We start from the raw sequence: 19,207 nt of genomic DNA, 5'->3' as shown, positions 1-19,207 counted from the left end.
GCTGATTATTGACCAAGTGTTGTTTAGATTTTATTGCATTTTCTCATTTGGTCTTCGGCGTCATATGCAAAAGACCTAATTTGGATTTGGACCCTCCCTGTCGGCAGCGCAGTCTCCTGTTAGTCCTAAGGAGATCGCAGCTGCTTATCGGTACCAAGGATATCCCTAGGCCTTCGTGACGTCTATGGACGGCGTCACTTCTCAATGGAATGCCCCAAAAGGCACACAGGGCAAGAGGGGGTCTTTCTGGCGCAACCTTTTGCAGACCTTGTGTTTTTGGTTGCTGGTATTATCTGGTGACTTCACGCCCGCACAGGGGCTGCATGCACCCTTTAAACACTGCAGCTTTCTGTACAAAGGAGTAAGCAACGGCAGCACAGACATCATCAGCGGCAATGGTGGCAGGTTGATCTTTCGACCACACTGCAACATTGGCTGTAATGGCAACATTCTCAGGCAAAGGGCCTGCTTCTCGTGTTATCCTCGTGTCACCACCAGCTGCTATACTTGTTTATCTTCACATAGGGGGCAGCTCTCAGGACCTTCCAACGATCTTCATATCTTCTTAGCCGCCTCCCGAGCAGCGTGTGCTGCTCGGGAGAAGGCAACAGCAGCCGGCCCGGCTTCAGCAACTGCATCAGTTGCAGGTGAAGCGGCAGCAGGAACGGCAGCAAATATAACGGCAGATGTTCCCGAGCAAACTACCGAAGCATCATGCTTTGGTCCTGAAGCGTCTGGGTCCCTACGCGGTGTTTGTGTATCCGTAAGCCCAATCATACGGTGTCGCGAGACATGGGGTGACACACCTAGTGAGTTCTTAGGCTTGTTTGATTTACGTATGTCAGTGGAGGCCCCATTGGGGGGCGTTGAAGAAACACTCCATCAACAAAATACTCCTATTTTGTAGAGTCCACAACGCCTGGAGACTGACCAGTGGTGAACATGGCTGTCCTAATATTTCTATGGGCACCGAATAAACGTTGCTGTTCAGTTGTTGCTGTCATGTTTGCGGTGCTTAGGCATGCTGAAAGGCCCGGTAGCTTATGAGGCAACGGTTGTGACGCGCTTGAAATCAGCAGGGGCCGTCGTGACTTCTGGTGTTTTGCCGACAACCTCCACATACACAGATGGTGCTCAGGGTCGCTTGGAAGTGACTGCGCGCCCTCCCATCCAGCGAGGCGTAACATGGAAAGCTCATGCGAGCGGCAGCACCAGCGGCAATTGTGTTTTTAGTGAGCAGAGACAGACAGGAGATGCTCGAGCGGGCAGAGGTTACAGGATGGGGTTCTCGCCTTCCAAGGGTAGCGTGAGCTTGTTTGGATGTTTCAGTGCAGCTGATGTCTTAAGAAGAGACAATACAGCAGCTGTGGCTTCAGGGAACGCTTCCCCGCTATTGCAGGCCTCTTGCGGAACCCCCGCTTTGTGGATTTGCGGAGGGGATGTGGCAGTGCTGCATCAAATCTTTAGGGTACTCAAGGCAGCTGACCCTTGCGACCTTCAGACATTCAGGTTTTACCTAGAGCAAGCGCAGACAAAGACAACTTCAATGAATAGAAGAGACATTGTAGTCTGCCCTCGAGTTACGTGTCTACAAGTCACAGGCAATGAAGAATCCACCGCTCACTTACCCTTGGCATTGGAGCGGCAGGAACTCCTGGAGCGTCTACAGAAACTTCAGCAGACGCAGCAGAAACAAAAGCAGTCAGTTGGAAGCTGCCGAAACCTTGCGGTCGCCTGTATTGCAGCGGAGACGCTTCAGCGCGCATCGGTTGGACAGGCGCTACTCCAGTGCTGTGAAGCAGCTGGTCTCCTTCTACGGATTGGCGAAGGGGGCACCCAGGAGCCCTTTCCATCCCAACGGTGCGTTACATTTGCTGTGTGCTGTAAATGGATAGCTCGCTCGTCAACTCGTTGTGCTGCTCAAGGCCGATACAGTGAACATTAATGCCGTTTGCTGTGTGAGGTCATTCAGACAGCCGCAGAGAGCGCGACAAGACAGTAGACATCAGGGGCAGCAGGAAGACCAGGAGCAGCAGCATAATCGTTGCTTTAGAATGAATGTCCTATCGGAGAGGGCAAAGGCCTTCAGCCTCGATGTTATACGAAAAATATTGCTTGGTAGGTGAATGGAGGGAGAGGCATTGCCAGGGAGAGGCATTCTGTATCCGTAGGGGAATTTAGAAAGGCTAAACAAGAGCCCCGCGGCAAGCACGCAGCGTAGTGGTTGCAAGAGTCCTCAACATGCGAAAGCGCAAGCATAAGATAAATGCTCCTATGAGCATTGCAACGGCAAGGCAGAGTAGATGAGTAAAGCAGGACGCTGGCTGCTGACCAGACAGAGGAAACAGACTTGATCCATGCGATCTTGAGGAATTCGCCAATTTGTGCCATCTTGCTTCTTTTTCTCTTGCAGGAGGGGTACTTCTACAAGACCGCGGCAGGACGGATTTGCTGCGTTGTGCCCGCATTGCTCAACAGGAAATTCGGGAGCATCTAGACAGTTTTTTCACAGAAGCTGACGCCCTGCTGCATTTCGCAGAGACCTCGGAAGCGAACCTGGAACAGCCCCTCTTTGTTGATTGTGTGTCTGCATCGGAAGCAGTAAACGTTGGTGTAGGCCCCCACACACCAACTGCAAGCCCGCACGGCGTAGCCCCAAAGGCTACACCGTCCCTCGAACCACAAACAACATTTAGGGGCGTTCATGAACAGCTGTTGGCCGTCGTAACGGCTGCTGGCTTCCCCTGTTTTGTCTCTGCCGATGGATGGCTGTTGTTTGGATCCCGCGGGAGCGACGAAGTAGTGCTCAAACTTGCTGCAGCTCTGGCGAAGAAGTAAAAGTATATGTGGCCTGATAATTAGCACGAAAGTAAGTGGTCTACAATTTCCCGATAACATGCACAATTGCGTCGGGCTCATGCTTGCATATCCCCTTCGGACTGCGTGGCGTTTGCAGCGTGAAGAGAATCGTGGCCACTTCCCAGAAGCTATGAACTCTTGCTTTTGGACCTTCTAAACTGAGCAAGTTCTGTGCAAAGGGCAGTCTAATCCAATAGAAGCTTCAGTTGTTCCAACTAACAGTTTCATTGCACCCTACAGTATGCCCAGTTTGGACATCTAGAGATCTTGATTCTGCAATGTTTTTTAACAAGCTCGAAAACACAAGCTACACGTAGGAAAGAGGCTCAAGGAGCTGAATACGCCGCATGAGCACTACCTGCATTCATGTACACTTGAATGTAGAGAAGTATTTGAGAGGTCCCCCGATGCTGAGGAAAACAGTTGTGGCAACGCCAACCCGAGGATGTCGCGACGCTACGAAGTGCAGCGAGGCTACGAAAAGCTACACGCCTTTCGGGTACAACCAAAGTACTACCCCCACGGAAAGAGCCAATGAGTAAGTCACAGGACGCAACAAGCAAAGAGACGCCTTGTCTGAGGGCCTCTCACACATTGAGGGCGCTCTCGCTACCTGATGAGCTGCTCTTCGCGCCAGGCTCATATGACCCCTAATCCGGCCACCTGACCGAAAACTAATAATGCGCGATCCTGTTGCATTCTCCCCATCACATTCTAGTATATTTCTGGAGAGCTCTCGCTATTGTAGTCTGGACTTGGCGTGAGAGCTGCTCCTTCCTCCTGAGATATCACCCAAGTACAGTCACTCACAGTTCCGCTGCTAGTCTACGCCCTTTGATTTATCCAGAGAAGCGGATTGTAAATCATGAAATGAAGGCGGGCCCACTCCCCTACACGGAAAGTTCCTAAAAAGCCCTCCAAAACCTTTTGGTGAACAGCTTACAGAAATAGGTTGCATGCCCACGCCACTTGAGTGGCCCGCGCTGCTCGCCTTTTTCAGTGTCTGCAATGCGACGTTCTCCGGGGCACCACCGGCACCTCCAGCTGAAGCAGCAACAAAACGACATCCACCCACGAAATGCCGCCAGCAGCAAATCGAAGCCATACGCATAGACCCCAGAACCCTGCAGAGGAATGTCCTTGTCAACAGAAGAAGCGAGAGAAATAATCTTCCATCCACCAAGTTGGCACTCGATTCTTTACGTTAGTTAGTGTCAAACTTAGAATGCGTTACCGTACGAAAGTGGAGTCCCACGAGCAAAAACGTGACACAAGGCTTTGACACAAGGCTTTGAATGAGTTAACCTGTTGGGTCTCTACAAGTCTGCATGAGATTCATACTTCAACGACTACGCCACTTGAGCCCCGAAAGAAGGAAAAAGCCACTTAGTCAACTTACTTGCCACACCCTCCACGTCACGCTGTTGCCTGTTAAAACCCTCGTCTACGGCTTCCTCCTGTGGTACAAGACTAGGGCGGCTGCTGGTTCGCGATGCAGGCCTGCTGACACTGGGCCCACTTACGCGAGGAGATTCTGTCGGGGCGCTGCTCTCAAAGCCACCGCGGACGCTGCATCTACGTCCAAGCGCGCGATGTAGACCAATAATGGACCCCCGTCGAGAAACTCTTCCGCGAATGTCTTGTCTGCTGCGAGCCCAAAACCGAGGAAGTGAAGGAATTTAACATTCACTTCTGCTTCAGTAAACGCAGCTAGAATTCAGTTTCAGACGGGATGTGTCAGTGCAAAATAACCTATTGAAGTAAGTTAGCCGGATTACCTAGAATCGTCTCGCCGTGGTACTGGTGCTGCAACTCCTTGAGGGGGCAGCACAGCCCCGTCGGGCTGAGCTATCGCATCCTCATCGGTCGCTTCACCTCTGAAGGAGCATGTGACACGCCAATATGCACACGAGAATAATCCTACACAATCCTGCGGTCAGGGCTTTTCCAGCAACAGTGACTACGTAATGTTGTAGACGCAAACGGAGATCGCGCTATAACCCTAATCAAAAGGCGAGTTGCCCTGGAAGCAACTACTACTTACGCGGGGTGTATGATGTACGAATCTACTGTCTTGTTGATGACACACACGCTCTTGTTGAATCGGAATTGGAACTTCCTGCAGTTCAATAAACCACATGAACTGTTACTAAAAAGACAGCTCAAATGTAGGCATAGTGTGCGCTGGAAGGCTGGCCGAAACCCTTCACTGAACAAAACATTCAAAAATGTAGATACTGCGTATCTTTAACTGAAGCAACATGATGCAGGGTCTTCTATGCGTGCCACGGGGAAACGTCGGAGGCTGCTTCGCATGGCGGCAGAATCAACGACTACGACGAACCCAGGGAAATGCTTTAACAGGAAGTCTCGGAGAATTGCACTAACATTGACCTTTCCAGGCTGACCGTTGCTTTCCATCATGTTGCCCGTGAGAACGTCCATCCCCCACAAGTCGTACCTGTTTGCAAAAGAGAAGCTTCAGCCCTCATCCTCATTATGCGACATAAGCACGTTAGTCCGGCATTCATGCAGGACACAACTGCTTCACTAGTTCCATCTGCCAACGTCAAAAGGCACGCTGTAGTCCATCACTCTGCACTTTTCCTAGAAATGCTTACCGCAGCCTCCCAGATCCAATCACCCCGCCAACACAAGTCCCATAGTGCAAGCCTGCAAGAAAGAGTCGCGATACGCAATAGAAAACGGCTTTGGGACAGTGAACAAGCACATACTGGAGCTTCCTAACGATCATGGCAGTTTACCAATGCGCATATTCAGACTGGGAATGTTCAGTCTTTCGCGAACTTCCTGGATGTTGGTGATCATGGACTGAGCCATAGTTAGCACCAAGCCAGTGCCCTCCACTGGGTCGTAGTCCTGCAAACCTCCACAATGCGAACTGCGTCCGCAGGGAACTTATTACTATTACTCACTATGAATGTAGAAAATGCTACTGCAGACGCAAAGATATCGTGTGCTCGCGTCTGCAAAAAGCTAACCAGCTACTGTATACAATAGAAATGGAAGTGACACCATGGTAACTACCCGTTAAACCGCCCTATGCGCACTTTATCTGCTGCAACACAAACTGCGAAGCGATCAGACTGCGAAGCGATCCGCTCTGCCGAGCATGCCGGAGAAACCATAAGGAAACAACCGGTTGATTGCATGCCCACCTCGTTATCTTCCGTCACTGGTTCGCTGACTGCTACGTACGCGTCACCAATAGTGCACAGCTTGTACAGCTTGTACTTGGTGCTGTCACGGTCAAACTTGGCAAAGAGTTTTTGTAGCATCGTCACCACCTGGAAGAGTATACAACGGGTCAGCCACAAATATACGAGTCAGCCTCACTGCTAGCCTCCATGGGTAATTCCAAACTAGAAAGCCACCACAGCAGCTTCCGTAGTTCGATTTCGCCTGTGCAGGACGCAACTATGGGGCAGGGACGACAATAGTACACAAGTGACAAAAAGCGTCCTACTTCGCAGGCGTCGACATTCTTTGCCCAACTCGTGAAGCCGCAAATATCAGCAAACAGAAATGTCATTCTGTCATGCGTGTAGGCAAGCCGAAGCTTATCCTGCTGAAACTCCTCCAGTACCTGCATTTCAAACGCATTCCACTTTAAGCCACACTTGGTGTGCTACTCATTGCGACAGCTCCTCATGAGCACAACTGGTGACTATAGGTGTAAACGGCCACGGGTCCCACTTGTTTTGGCAACATGTCGTTAAGGAGTTGCGTTGCTCGTCCCTCCGTCGTCTTCGCGTGCTCATTAACGTAAAAGGTTAGCCTATCAATATATTCCTTCCAATAGGCGCTAACCTGCACGCAAAAGCAGCCCGTGGAAGCGTGTGCGGCATGCAGCCCAGTATGCAGTAAAGTGGCCACAGGAACAAACTGTCGGTCTCGCGCGCGCACGAAGTATCACTCACCAAATTGAAAAAAACGTAGCACGGGAAGTTAACGACCATCCTAGCATGACAAAACAGCCGAACACACAATTACAGAAGTGATATTTTCATCTGGAAGTACACGGCAGCTGACAGAAAGCTATGGCGCTGCAAAAACGGTTTCTAAGTGAGGTCGGTTAATATAGACAGCCGCCGGGACACAAGTCGTACTGGAACATACCCTATGGTGTTAGACGTAGAAACAGCTGCAGTGAGAATGAAGGTCAAGCACGTGGTGAGAAGCAAGATGTCGAAGAGAATACAGTTTTGGAAAAGAAGTCCCGTGTTGTGGTGTAGAATAACGACGTAAAAGAAGAGCTCAACGCTATCCGCAACTAACCAAAAAGATGCACCTCTCTGCCCTGGAACTTCCACTGTTACGGTAACTGAGGATGGTTCTGTAGAACCACTTTCGGCTCCCAGCCGCCGCCATATGAGTGGCGCTTCTTCAGTCGGCGACGAAGTCTGGCACACTCCAGTCGGGCAGTTTTCCTTGTAAGTCAATCCTGAACGTGGAGACTTTCCTGTCAGGAAGGCAACAGGTGACTGCTGGGCGACATTGCTAGGCATTCGCACGCTGCTAATACCACCTATGTACGTCAGCATGTCCGTTCCCAGAGCCGATGTCTCAAGGGCAACCCCTGGAGACAGCACTGAAGCGGCAGTTCCACTTGAAAAGCTAGTGGCCGACTGTCGAGTTGTTGTTTCAGTACTCCAACTGTTGCTCAGGGCGAACACGCAGGCCGCAGAAATAAATAGAATGTTTAGCAAAAATACCATCCAACGGATTTCGAGCCGCGACGCTACCTGTAAAAGCCAGTAGCCCGCATACACAATGCCCTTGGACTGGTCTGCACTCCATTCTATGCATGTGAATACCACGACTCGCAGAAACTGCCTGTTATGCTTTCACGGAACATGCAACCTTGTGAAGATGATGAGAGCAGGTGACGCAGGATGCACAGCCCACCTCGCCCCTATTACGGTAGTGGAAGAGGATCCATAGAAGAAAGGCAACGCAAGTATACGTGGCGCGGACTCCCCAATACAGCCGCGAGGATACCTTAATTGTGTACTTGACGCCGTCAACCACTTCAGTGTAATTCCACGGCAGGCAGAGCCGCACCAGCGTCTGGACGGCAAAAGCAACTAGAAATATGATGATAGCCTGCTCAATAGTGTTGATATTGGACTTATTGTTGTAAAAGTGTGTCCTGTACCGAGCCTCCAAATTCTTGTCCTTAAACTTCATCAGTAACAAGCTTTCTCGCGACGCGCCAATGCGCGCATCCCTGGCCTCTGAAAATTTAACATATAGACGGTATGTACAGACTCCGTTACATTGCAGAGGAAGACGGATAAAAGCACCATGTCCCTTGCACACAACATCTCAAGCTGCAAGATCTCCTCCACGCAGTCTTCTACGCTCACCAAAGTTATCTTCATCATCTATTCCTATGTCTGCAGCGTGTTCTTCTTCTTTTCTGAGGGCAGATGTACCGGAAAAAAGTCCTAAGCCCTGAGAGATTCGATCGAGGTAGGCAGACGAGTGGCAAAAACTCTGGTGAGCTGTGCCAAGTCCTAAATGGCTTATGTGTTCCTTACCCGCTGTTTCCTAACACCTTTAGGAGCACGGAAATCTTGGCGTGAGCTTCTGTTCCAATATGAGCGAACAGATCGTTCGCTGCTCGCCACATGCCGAGAGAACGTTGGCCTGATGAATCCTGGGTTGTGAGGGAAGGCTCTGCAGCCAGAAAAAACAGGCCTCAACCAACACCGAAGGAAGGCTCCCCCTGTCAACGAAATCCACTCTTTGTATGGAGCTGGAAACAAGTAGGGTGGCTTTGCGTGTTTTCCTGACTTATGTGAAGTAGCAGTATGTAGCTTCACCTGTGATATCAGTTCTACTGTTCCGCATTTCAAGAGCTCGACTCTCGCTGACCGCACGTTTCGTAACCGTTTGGCGGGGAGACTGGCGAGTACTGCTGCTAATGGATCTCCCAATGCGGGAGCTATTGCGGATATCAGCAGTGTGAGAAGCAGCGTAGCGAAACTGCGGTAGGGAGGCTACGTTGGTGCTCAAGCAGTTGCTGCCGACGCTCATGTCTTCCTGGGAGGACCACACGGAACTGGATCCCTGGTGAAGCTGTTCACGCAGGATTTGTGCGTGAACTTGACGAGCAATTTCTTGCCTCTTCAGCTCGGAAGATTCCCTAACGGCTGTCTGCAGACCGTCACGTGCGAAGGCCAAAACACGGGAGACACTCTCCTGCCGCGCGTATGCTCGAGTAAGCTGCTGCGGAGTCATGCTAATGGCTCCTGCCTCGGAGCTGGACATAGTTGAGTAGCTGCGCTGGCCCCTGGAAAGTGAACGTTCGAGAGAATGAATGGAAGGCGTCCGCGGACTCGATCCCTCCGGAGGAGATATCGATTCGGAGAGTGAAGAGCGCGAAGTCAACCCAGGTGTCAAACGCGGAGTTGATGGAATCGACTGCGCTACCGATCCTGGGAACTCCTGCGTGTGCTGCCTTTCACGCGAAAAAGACGCGGCGCTGGGTATAATGGCCTCATTCGACGTTGGACCAACGTTAGCTGCCCCAGGCTGCACAAACAGAAATAAACCGTGCACAGACCATTGCGACTGGCAACCAAGTCACGTGCTGATGCTGGGGTAGTAGCCAAAAGCGCGACAGTAAGGCAGTCTCTTGCATAAGAACGGCGTACCCACACGGTTGGAATCCTTTCCCCACCAACTGTTGAGCAGAAAAAGCACAGCAAATCACAGGGGCCCTCTGAATCTACTTCAATTGCGCAAAAATGCTGGCCTGCTTAGTTCATATAACTTCGGATTCACTATATTAAAAAGGATGTACACAATTATCAAGAAAGATTCTGCAGTTACAGTAGCTGCTACAACATGAAAACGCACGTGACGCCGAGCCTTGCCCGAAGGGATTGAGGGCGCCGTCTTTGCTGCCTAATGGCCCCGAAAGTGAGCGCTCGTCCTCGCCGAAATTGGGGTAAGATGAGCCTGGTAAAACACAGCAAAACGCACTCCTCTAAAGCATGAATGAAAAACAATGCGCCGCAGCTCGACCACACAGTGACGAGTCCGTCACTGCTTCACAAGGGGCAGATGCTTGTTACAATTACCCTTCAAACACAACATGCTTAAGTGGTGACACTACCACCCCACACACACGAGCTGCCGATCCCCAAAGTCCGACTCTGTTGAGAAGAATCACAGATGTCTTACCCATTACTCGTACGAGCAGGAATGTGTTCATGTCGCCCTTTCCCTTCACCGGCGTCTTTCGCGCCTCATAAAAGAGTGTAGTATCATCCTTTACAAGGTCGTACGTGCTCTCGCTAATGTGGATGTAATCCGGCTGACCAGTAGTTTTCATACGGCTCGCTGTGCATCAGCCCCGACAATGATTCAAAAAATGCCCTTCAAAGTGTGAAGAAGCATTCGCTCCTATCTGCTTGCAAACGTTAAACTGAAGTGCGTTATACAGGTGGCACTCCGTACTTACTGGAAGGCATCACTGCATTCCTTGTAAAAACCACGCCTAAAAATTGAAGCGTGAAGGCACGTATATTCCACAATCTTCTATCTCGTGAACCCCCAAAAGCTACGGGATTACAGTTCCTCGGCTCACCCGTATTGACTGTGTCACCGAAGAGCGCATATTGGGGCTTCTTGGCTCCAACGACTCCGCTGATGACGCGACCTTGATGCATTCGAAACAAAGCACATATCAATTCCAAATCGTTTCATTTTTTCCTGATAAAAAATCTATCTCGTTTCGGATCTTGAAGATCATACGCAAGCAAGGAGCACAGGACTGGGTTAACTCAAGGTAACTGGGGTGGCGTAGCAGATCCGACCACCTACCTGAGTTGATTCCGATTTTGACACGAATGCGTTGTGGCCGGGAACTCAACACCGTTCTCAATGTTGCCGTCTTCTGTCGTGTCATTACAGAGCTACTCATCCTGGCAGCAGCATGTGCCTCTAAAAAAGCACACCATAACTCGGCAAGGTCTTGAATGCCAGCAACGAGCCACATAAGCAACCTTGCAATAAGCCAACTCACTCCACGCGATTGGGGCATCGGTCCGCATGCGTGACTAGCGCGCCAGCTTACGTTCTTCGTCGTTAGTGCCCACAGCATTTGAGAGGTCGCGGGTCACTTCATAGCGGATCTGAGCAGCGACTTCTAACATCGCCAGTGCCATGCTGAAACACAATGCCACAAAAGCTTAGTCTCGTCGGTAGGCGAAACTCATCTGACCTCAGATTGCTTTCTAGCCCATAAGTTCTACCAGCTTCATCGGCATCTTGGCAGAATTTAACAGCTGCCAGGCCCCACGTGGAGTTATCCGACTAAATCTTAAGGAAAGCAATTCAAAGTACAGAACGTACTCCAGCGCATCCCCTGCATCCGTTTGAGACGTATCAGACTCGCTTCCCTTCCCTGGCTGGAGTCCAGCGGCTGGTGAAGCGCACAAGCAAGGATTCATCAGATGCCTACATATAAAGGCCGAGCGTCCAAACAGATTTGTGTCTAGAATCGCTACGCCACGCTGCTGCAGCTTCCTAGTTATGCTTTAAAAAGCGATAAAGCATGGAGTCGCACCTGCAAGGTAAGTTTCGAAGACCGTCTCGATCTTTGTGCAACCAAATTGCTCTGCACTTTTGTCAAAGCAAAGGAAAAGGGAGTCCAACACCTGAGTACAAGACGACCGGTGTGATCCGAACTCTAAAATGGTAGCTTGAAAATATAGTAATTCGTCATGCGGCGCTCTGGAACCGTATTAGTTATGCAGGTGGGCTCACTTCAACAAGCCGAGTAGGTTCGATGGATGCAACTACTTGCTGGAACTCATAGACGTCGCAAAAGACTACTGATACAGTCCCGCGGTCTTCTGCCTCCAAAGTAGACGGAATGCTGAGCCGCGCATACGCCAAATGCACAACTGTACAACTGCCTGGACTCTGATGCACTCCCAAAGCAGAGAGTTTCCCGTTCATGCAATGAAGGCAAGACTTTGCAGTCACGCTACAAAATCGAATTCACGAAGCGGGCGCAGCTGATGATGGATACCAAAAAAAGCCATACCCATCTTCGTTCAAAGGCGCGTTTATCATCTGATCAACAACAAAAGGTGGAAGCATGGTGTTCAAAATTTCTCGCTGTTTTCGCCTGCTCGCCTCCACGCTGTAATCCAGCAAAAATGACTTTCGCTGGTTGTACTCAAGACGATACCCGACAAACCCTGACACAGAATACAGCTAAAAGCCAAATGCATTCATTCACAACGCGTTCAGTGTTGCTCGTGGCTTTTCAAGGCATCCGGTGTAAGGAGGAAGTACGTCTCTGGAATAAAGAGATAGTGCAAGCCTCACCAACAAAAACGATGGAACCAAGGAAAAGCGGCAGGTGGTCGTAGAGGTCCGAAAGAGAAAGGTAGCTCTGACTCTGTCCAATGATATATCTACACCAAGCCAATGCGCAACATGAATGGAATTTTGCGAGAAGATCGGACAGGAGTCCCCCAAGACAATACGCGATGATGTGCCCCCGCTCCTCTGCTGACTGGGATACCATCTCCCGCAGCCCCACTAAACGGAACATGGCTCCCAGAGAGTCCTCAACTTTAAGCCCACAGGGTATACCAGATAAGAATTGGATATTATTCATCAGGGTAAATGAAAGGCAATGCAGAGTGTCCCTGGTTTTTTCGTCAACGGCACGCAGCCGAAACAGTTATCTAGGCAAAAAGCTTCCTACGTAAAGAGGCAAACCCACCTAATCGTGAAGGCGAGGACAAAGAAGATGTTCCACATCACAGCTTGCAAGAATGAAATGCGCAGTATGACAAACGTAAACACAGGAAATAACAGTGAGCTCAATATGCCGTCCATTTTCTGCAGCACAGATGAAACACAAGCCCCCACAGAAATCTCGGCCTTATCTCCGTACAGCTGCATGCTACCAAATTCCCATGAATCGTAGTAGTATACTGCTGCCATAACTCGTGATCGGATGAGGGCTTGGAAAGAAATAAGCAGCAAAGGCTGTCGACTCACCGCAGCTGCGTACAGGGTGACATGCTCGGCCAGCATGAGAAAGATGACGGAGCTCAAGACAAAAGAAAAATGATCCATGAAGAACTGGCCAAACGTAGACAGGGTTGCACCGAGCAGCCCTAAAACTACTATGACTGTCGGAATGCACATCCACGCTGCAGAGAACCAGCACGAAATCAAACCGTCTCTGCTTCAAGATACCTGCTGCCATCACCTGATACTGCATAGTTTCAACTTCCAGTAAAACTTTCCCAGCAATGCACAGCGGCGTGTTCGAACAGAGCAATTGTACTGTAATGGAAGTAGCGTACGTGTAACCCGCTTCTCCGTTCCCCAATACGCGTCGATAAAATATTCAGCAAGAAACGCAACAATGCGGTAAAGACCCAAAAACACAAAGATGACGCGGTACCTGAGAAGCACAACGCAGTGACTTCAAATTCTTTTTGTTGCCGAGGAAGCTCAAGCAGACCAAGTGCCACTTGCAACAGAAAAACTGATACATCCACAGCATCTCGTTACAAACCACGGGCCAAAATGCGTAGAATGCAATATTGCCACTTGGCTTAGGAGAGAAAGTACCAAGGGACAAGACGCTTGACAAACGACTTCTTCTGGTGGATCTGGTAATCTGCCTCCAGCTGCATGTCCTTGAATTTGAGAGAAAAGCGATTAATCAGATGTGAAACTTTGACCTGAACACGGCAACTCAAATCTTGAACCAAAGTGTACCGGGCACTCTAAGCCGGAACGAAGAGTTTGAGTGCGCTCACCAGCTTGACTCGGTCTCGATGCTTATCCCCTTCAAAAGACATTCCAGAAGAGTTCGAATCCATTGAGACGTCATCCTGATATGAAACCGCAGAGGAACCCCCCACGCGAACATGCGCCATTCCGCAGCACAATTACGCTCTCGTCCAAAGCACTTCGGTATGGACAACGGTTTACTCAATAAACTCACTGCAGCGCCTCCCCCTCGGCCATGTGAGCCTCCACCGTCTTTCTCTGAGCACCACCGCATACGGGGTACGCGCTGTTAAGAGGCAGCAATTTCATTTGTGCAAAATTCCGATCCACAGAGCAGCACCGAAAGCTACAAGCGCAGCAGCCACTGCTGGGCGCATCAACACGGCTCACCTTGAGCTCCTAAGTCTTTCTCCTTCTTATCGCCACCGTAAGTGACGAAGTTCTCGTTCACGCGGAACCTCCTGGGGGGTGGTAACTTGGTGGACACTTCGCTGTGACGTAGAGGATTGAATTTGTCCCGGAGAAAGGCGAGAATACGACGGTCCACCAGCTGGTGTACGGGTCCCGGAGCTGGTAGACAGGCTCCAAAACCGCACACCCACAACAGTCTCTTCACGGCTGATAGCAAGCTGCTGGTTCCACAGAAAGGCCCGTACTCGTCCTGACCACCTGTGACACAGAATAAATAAAAAGATAGCTGCCGCAAACTCTCAACAATTGTCAAAAGCCGATGGATGGCACTATTCTGATGGCTCCTTATTATCACCGGGAAGAAGCCGAAGACGAGGCTCCCCGAAAGGTAAGCCTGTGACCCGTCGTCTTTTATCATGCTCTGCTTGTCGCTGTGCCAACCAATGCTTCACGTTGTTCCTGCCAGTCAACATGCAGGAACAGATTACACCCATCGGCTAAATGAACCCGCCAAACCCACGCACAAAAGGCGCAAGCTGGAGGGCAAACGCTCAAGAGAAGACAAATTAATGCGCAAAGCAGTGACCTACGCAATGTTGTGGAAGAGGGACGACTTGACACCCGCTAACAAGACCTGCAGCATTATGCCTGAAGTCCACGCACAAACGTGCATTCCAAGCTCGCTGCCATTATTCTCCGTAGCCTGTTTCATGTGTTAGAAGTGTATCACTCCTGCAAGATGACGGAGATGGCGACGTTCCATTAATAACGCATTAAAGCATTTTTTGCGTACCAACGCCAATCCAAAGCAACACAACAAAATACAGTAGTGGCCAGGCGAAAACTTCGGATGCAACTCCCAACATGCCTCGCGATGGCCATCCAATGGCAGAGTAGACGTACAAAACTGCATGTAGAACACACAAAACGAAAACAAAGTGACGGCCGATACGAGCGTGACGTGCATTCAAAAGGCTTGTTACTGGACGTTTACCGACGCAAATCGCCTACGCCAGCAAGCGCCAGAATCAAAAATCCGCCAAGCCCTCACCAGGGATATATATAAGTGTGCACAGGCCCACGGTAGTTAATATAAAGGTCGGAGTCCACAAGTGTGTCTCCATCAACCTGATTCAAACAAACGTAAGAAAGTACTTCTATGTCCCTATTGAAATTTACGAGCACGAAAAGATGTTTACTGACGAACTGCAGGCACAAACAGGAAGCTAGGGAACAGCTGAAGCACCGTGTCGGTGTCCCCACTGGGTGTATGTGCACTGGGTGCATGCATTAAGAATTATGCTGCATCCTGCACTCATCCAAGGCAGAGTGCCTCAATTACATGCGCAAGTTGCTTTGAATTATCAAGCCGAAGAGCAGAATAGCACCAAATGAGAAGAACCCCATTGTTTGGCCGCCAGGGATTGCATTCGAGTCCATCCATGCTGCCTAAATTGAAATATGAGGACACAAAAGTGCGACATCGGGCGATACTGATAAAACATATGCCAATGCGAGTATCTCTCCCGCGCAAGCCGCCCTGGGATCGCGCTGTTCCTTAACGCACATGTCAATAGGCTCTGCAGCGAATTGTGGCATTATTAAATCCCATTTAGCCGCCTTCCCCATACGAAGCGGCAGCACCTACACACCTGCAATATGTAATAAGTCAGCAAAGAGTAAATTATTCCCTCAACGGTCCAAAAGCTAAAAGTAAACCCGTTGAAGTATAGACGGCGCCTTCCCTACAGGCACACAAATGCACCTACACAATTACCTGAAGACGCTTAGTTGCCAGATGCAGCAACGCCGAGCTAAACAAAGGATCATAAAACATTTTACAAGCGTACAAGCTGGGCGACAATTGGGTATGCGCCACACTGCGTTAACAGTTCATGAAGGCGCATGGTTTACCATTTGATCCTTACCAAGGTATAAAGAACAGGAATTGAGGGTAGTAAGTGCTCCGGCAGGTCTTGTTCCGAAAACGAATAAACAATCGCTGGCAAAACTGTCCAGAGGAAGTTCGCCAGCATATACAATACCGGGTCGAAGAGCTGAGAAGGCACACCAAGCAGATGCCGAATAATCACGTCAAGTGGCAGCCTGCTGTTACGGGCAAGTGTCCTGAATATTCAAAACTCGCGCAGTTACTGACAGTCTGCGTACCTCCACAGCGGACCAGAATGCACTGGGCTGGAACAAGAACACTGCAGCGCAAGCGATAAACGCAAGAGTTCTCTCTACGCATCTCTAGGGTAAATCAGCATTTCCCATGGTCGATCCGTGATAGGCTGATGCTGACTTGGAAAACGGCGAGTGCATCCGTTGACGCAAACAGAGTAAGTATTATTGGTAGGAAGAAGGGAAGATGAAACCAGTTGCAACTGATAAAACGGACCCGGAAAAGATAGCAAAATGCTCTTGAAAAACGTCCACAGAATGACCTTAGAGATGCGCAAAAAATTGAGGCGCCCATGAACAAAGAGGAGCCTCTGCAAGAACCTGCCAGACGAAAAACCGTACAAAAATCCAGCGCGGTCACACCCGGCTTCGAAGAAGCTGCCAGCGCATCCAGTTCTCTGCCAATGATCATCAGGGATTAGGAATAACGAATTTGCACCACGTGTTATGGTGGGCAAAATGCCACATACCTGAATTCGGAGATGGCAAAGTCCGCAAAGCCTGCCACTGACGTGCCTCGTTCGGTGCGAATAGCCACGCCCACACTCGCCTCCTGAAGCATTGGCACGTCATTGCTCCCGTCACCTACAAAGAAGAAGACGGAAGCGCCCCACAAGGAGCACCTTCTAGCTTGCCTCGGTAAGTTGAAACACGAATTCAGAGGCAGGCAGAAGCGTACCAATGGCCAAAGTAATCGGTTGCGGTGTTAATCGCTTCTTCACTAGCCGAACCTGCGCCACGCGCCAGCCAAATTTCAGGTATTACAAGCATGCACACAATCACTTGATCTTGCTGGCTGTACTAAAATCGGACCCTCTGGTGTAGCCACACTGAAGAAAGACAGAAAGTTACCATGTCTGCTTTCTGAGTCGGTGTCACACGCGCCGCCACCACGACGTCACAACAGCACGCCATGTTTAGGAAGCAGGTCTGAGGGTAACCAGTAGCGCATATCCCAAAGAAAACCCGCCCATCTCTCCCTCCAAAGAATTCAAAATGAACGAAATGTAACAGAGTACCGGTTACTACATAGGTGCACACTGTACCTGCAAATCTGGGTGGTTCAGGAAGGCCGCTAGATTTGGCCCTGTCACGACAAGGCAAATATGTTCGTCAGCACGCTTAAGTATCCGCGCCTCTCGAAACATGTCGTAAAGCAACATTCCTTCCCGTTTGGCTCGCTTGCCTGGAGGAAGCGAAAAACTCAGTTGCATGGCTTGCATGGTACTCTATCGGGCAGATGACCACAGCTTAGGCGCACCCAGTCCCACTTCAGGACAAATGCAGCCGGGAGGAATGAAACTAACCTCTTGTGGCAAGAGCCGCGTGGAACACCTTTGTATGGCTAGTGAGAAGTCGGCAGCTATGACAAATATGCAAAGCGTACTCGACGTCATCACCTGTTAAGGCGCAGTGGTTTAATCGAAGAACAAGTAGGCAACAATGGCATGCTGCTGACGAATCTATATCATTTCAATCAGCCTAGCGAAACTAGCTCTCTCAGTCGACCCAATGCTCAGACGGAAACAAAGTTAGAGTACGTCCCTAATAATAGCCGGAACGGGAGACACATCCTGTCGAACATACCCGTAGCAATCCACACGCGGATGCCGGCCTCCATCATGAGCTCAAGTGTCTCAGGCACATAGGCCTGCAACTTGTCCCGGACTCCAGTGATGCCAAGGTACTCTAAGTCCCGCTCGAACTGCTCCGCCACCTGCACACAAATTGTCCTGCTCAAAGCAAGCCAACATACCTTAAGGCTGCAATTGGTGTTTTCAATGTGAGTCTCTGCGCTATGAGCCTCCAAAATAAGGGCAGCCTTGATCCTCCAGCACCCTTACCTGCTCGAGACGCTCTTCTCTGCTGTAAACCGAGGAACACGCGTCATTGTAGAGGCGTTGATATGCGTCAGTCTCATCCTGACTCATGTACTTACAAGCGAGAACTGTGGAATAAGCAGCGCAAAAGCACAACACACACATAATGAGAGTGTTTGGACGGATGCGCATCTGAGTCGTGGTTCTGTCATTTGAGAGACTTGGCCCCAACAACTTTCGCTTGAGCTGCCGCAGAGGCTTCTATTTACCCATGGTGCGTAAACCTTGAAGCGAGAAGACCTTCAGATGCTGCTCAACTAGCTCAACGTCTGCTTCCACACGGCTTTCAGGGGCGGGACAGGGCTTGAAGGGCTCTGCCTGCTCGCTGCTAAAAGCAAAATTTTGGCTTGCTTCATGGGGCGTGTTGTAGGCCACAGAACCTGCAGGAGCTACTCGTGGGAAGTTCTGGCGATCCGCTCCATCTCTCATGCTCGTCGTTGACCTGCTAAAACGCGACTCAGCATACTGTGTGTCCTGCGGGTCTGGACCTCCCTCGTACTTTGCGCCGGTTCTGCTTTCCTGCAGCATGCCGTCGAAGCTCGAAAGCAGTGGCAGCATTGCCGTGTCGGCCCCTGCAGTTAGTCAAAAGCCCACAACCGAAAGACAATCTTGCGAAGAACAAACAGACATTCTCGTGATCACAAATCTACAAGCCACAAACGGCGGGCAGCGTGGAATGGGAGCAAATCGGTAGTTCTAGCCGTGCTGTGAAACAGGAGCCGGACAAGTTTCTATCTCTCTTAAGCCAGTTTCGCAGCACGAACAAAACTCCCAATATTTTCAGTATGAAAAATGCCTACAGCACGGGCTGGATAGCCACAAACATCCGTACCTTTGGCGTACATGATGGCCCCCTCAGTCCATCCGGCAGGGCGCAAGACTATACTCATTCGGCTTCTCTTGGAGGTGAACTCGTTGACGCCGATGACTTGCCAGCTGCGAAACTCGTCGTTTATCTGAAACAGTCCTCGCAGCCAGAGCCATGTCATCCACGCGGTCATCAGGAACACACGAAAGCCCTATATCGCCGACTTCGCACGCGACGCAGTTGAGCTGATGCTATAACTAGT

The 19,207-nt window shown here is 50.3% G+C and overlaps 2 protein-coding genes across 2 annotated transcripts; one reads left to right on the top strand and one right to left on the bottom strand.

Moving 5' to 3' along the window:
- Window positions 1–1,021: 1,021 nt before the first annotated feature.
- Window positions 1,022–2,993, top strand: ENH_00078070 (hypothetical protein, conserved; the record flags this gene model as incomplete). The annotated part of the gene is made up of 4 exons (XM_013577687.1): window positions 1,022–1,860; window positions 1,973–2,118; window positions 2,414–2,834; window positions 2,957–2,993. The coding sequence occupies 4 exons, from the start codon at window positions 1,022–1,024 to the stop codon at window positions 2,991–2,993; spliced, it is 1,443 nt and encodes a 480-aa protein (XP_013433141.1).
- Window positions 2,994–3,573: 580 nt separating this feature from the next.
- ENH_00078060 (adenylate and guanylate cyclase catalytic domain-containing protein, putative) lies at window positions 3,574–19,027 on the bottom strand (the record flags this gene model as incomplete). The annotated part of the gene is made up of 53 exons (XM_013577686.1): window positions 3,574–3,639; window positions 3,803–3,903; window positions 4,259–4,506; window positions 4,638–4,736; window positions 4,904–4,978; window positions 5,204–5,320; window positions 5,481–5,532; window positions 5,625–5,739; window positions 6,039–6,167; window positions 6,347–6,466; window positions 6,577–6,690; window positions 6,801–6,840; window positions 7,000–7,625; window positions 7,789–8,117; window positions 8,250–8,302; window positions 8,424–8,562; window positions 8,709–9,420; window positions 9,543–9,571; window positions 9,748–9,849; window positions 10,075–10,233; window positions 10,481–10,552; window positions 10,717–10,836; window positions 10,970–11,061; window positions 11,248–11,317; window positions 11,462–11,552; window positions 11,662–11,773; window positions 11,945–12,101; window positions 12,232–12,320; window positions 12,635–12,753; window positions 12,916–13,070; window positions 13,227–13,327; window positions 13,498–13,610; window positions 13,689–13,763; window positions 13,877–13,920; window positions 14,053–14,331; window positions 14,429–14,532; window positions 14,664–14,721; window positions 14,867–14,980; window positions 15,125–15,201; window positions 15,416–15,522; window positions 15,726–15,818; window positions 16,002–16,130; window positions 16,243–16,283; window positions 16,475–16,578; window positions 16,728–16,842; window positions 16,937–16,988; window positions 17,110–17,187; window positions 17,304–17,443; window positions 17,565–17,657; window positions 17,845–17,974; window positions 18,102–18,205; window positions 18,347–18,709; window positions 18,970–19,027. 53 exons carry the CDS (start codon window positions 19,025–19,027, stop codon window positions 3,574–3,576), a joined length of 7,074 nt encoding a protein of 2,357 aa, XP_013433140.1.
- Window positions 19,028–19,207: the final 180 nt, after the last annotated feature.

This window comes from Eimeria necatrix, genomic scaffold (assembly GCF_000499385.1).
Source record: "Eimeria necatrix Houghton genomic scaffold, Enh_scaff81, whole genome shotgun sequence".
In the NCBI taxonomy this organism is placed as follows: Eukaryota; Apicomplexa; class Conoidasida; order Eucoccidiorida; family Eimeriidae; genus Eimeria; species Eimeria necatrix.
Note: the sequence above shows the minus strand (reverse complement) of the source record. Positions and strands in the feature narration are given on the sequence as shown.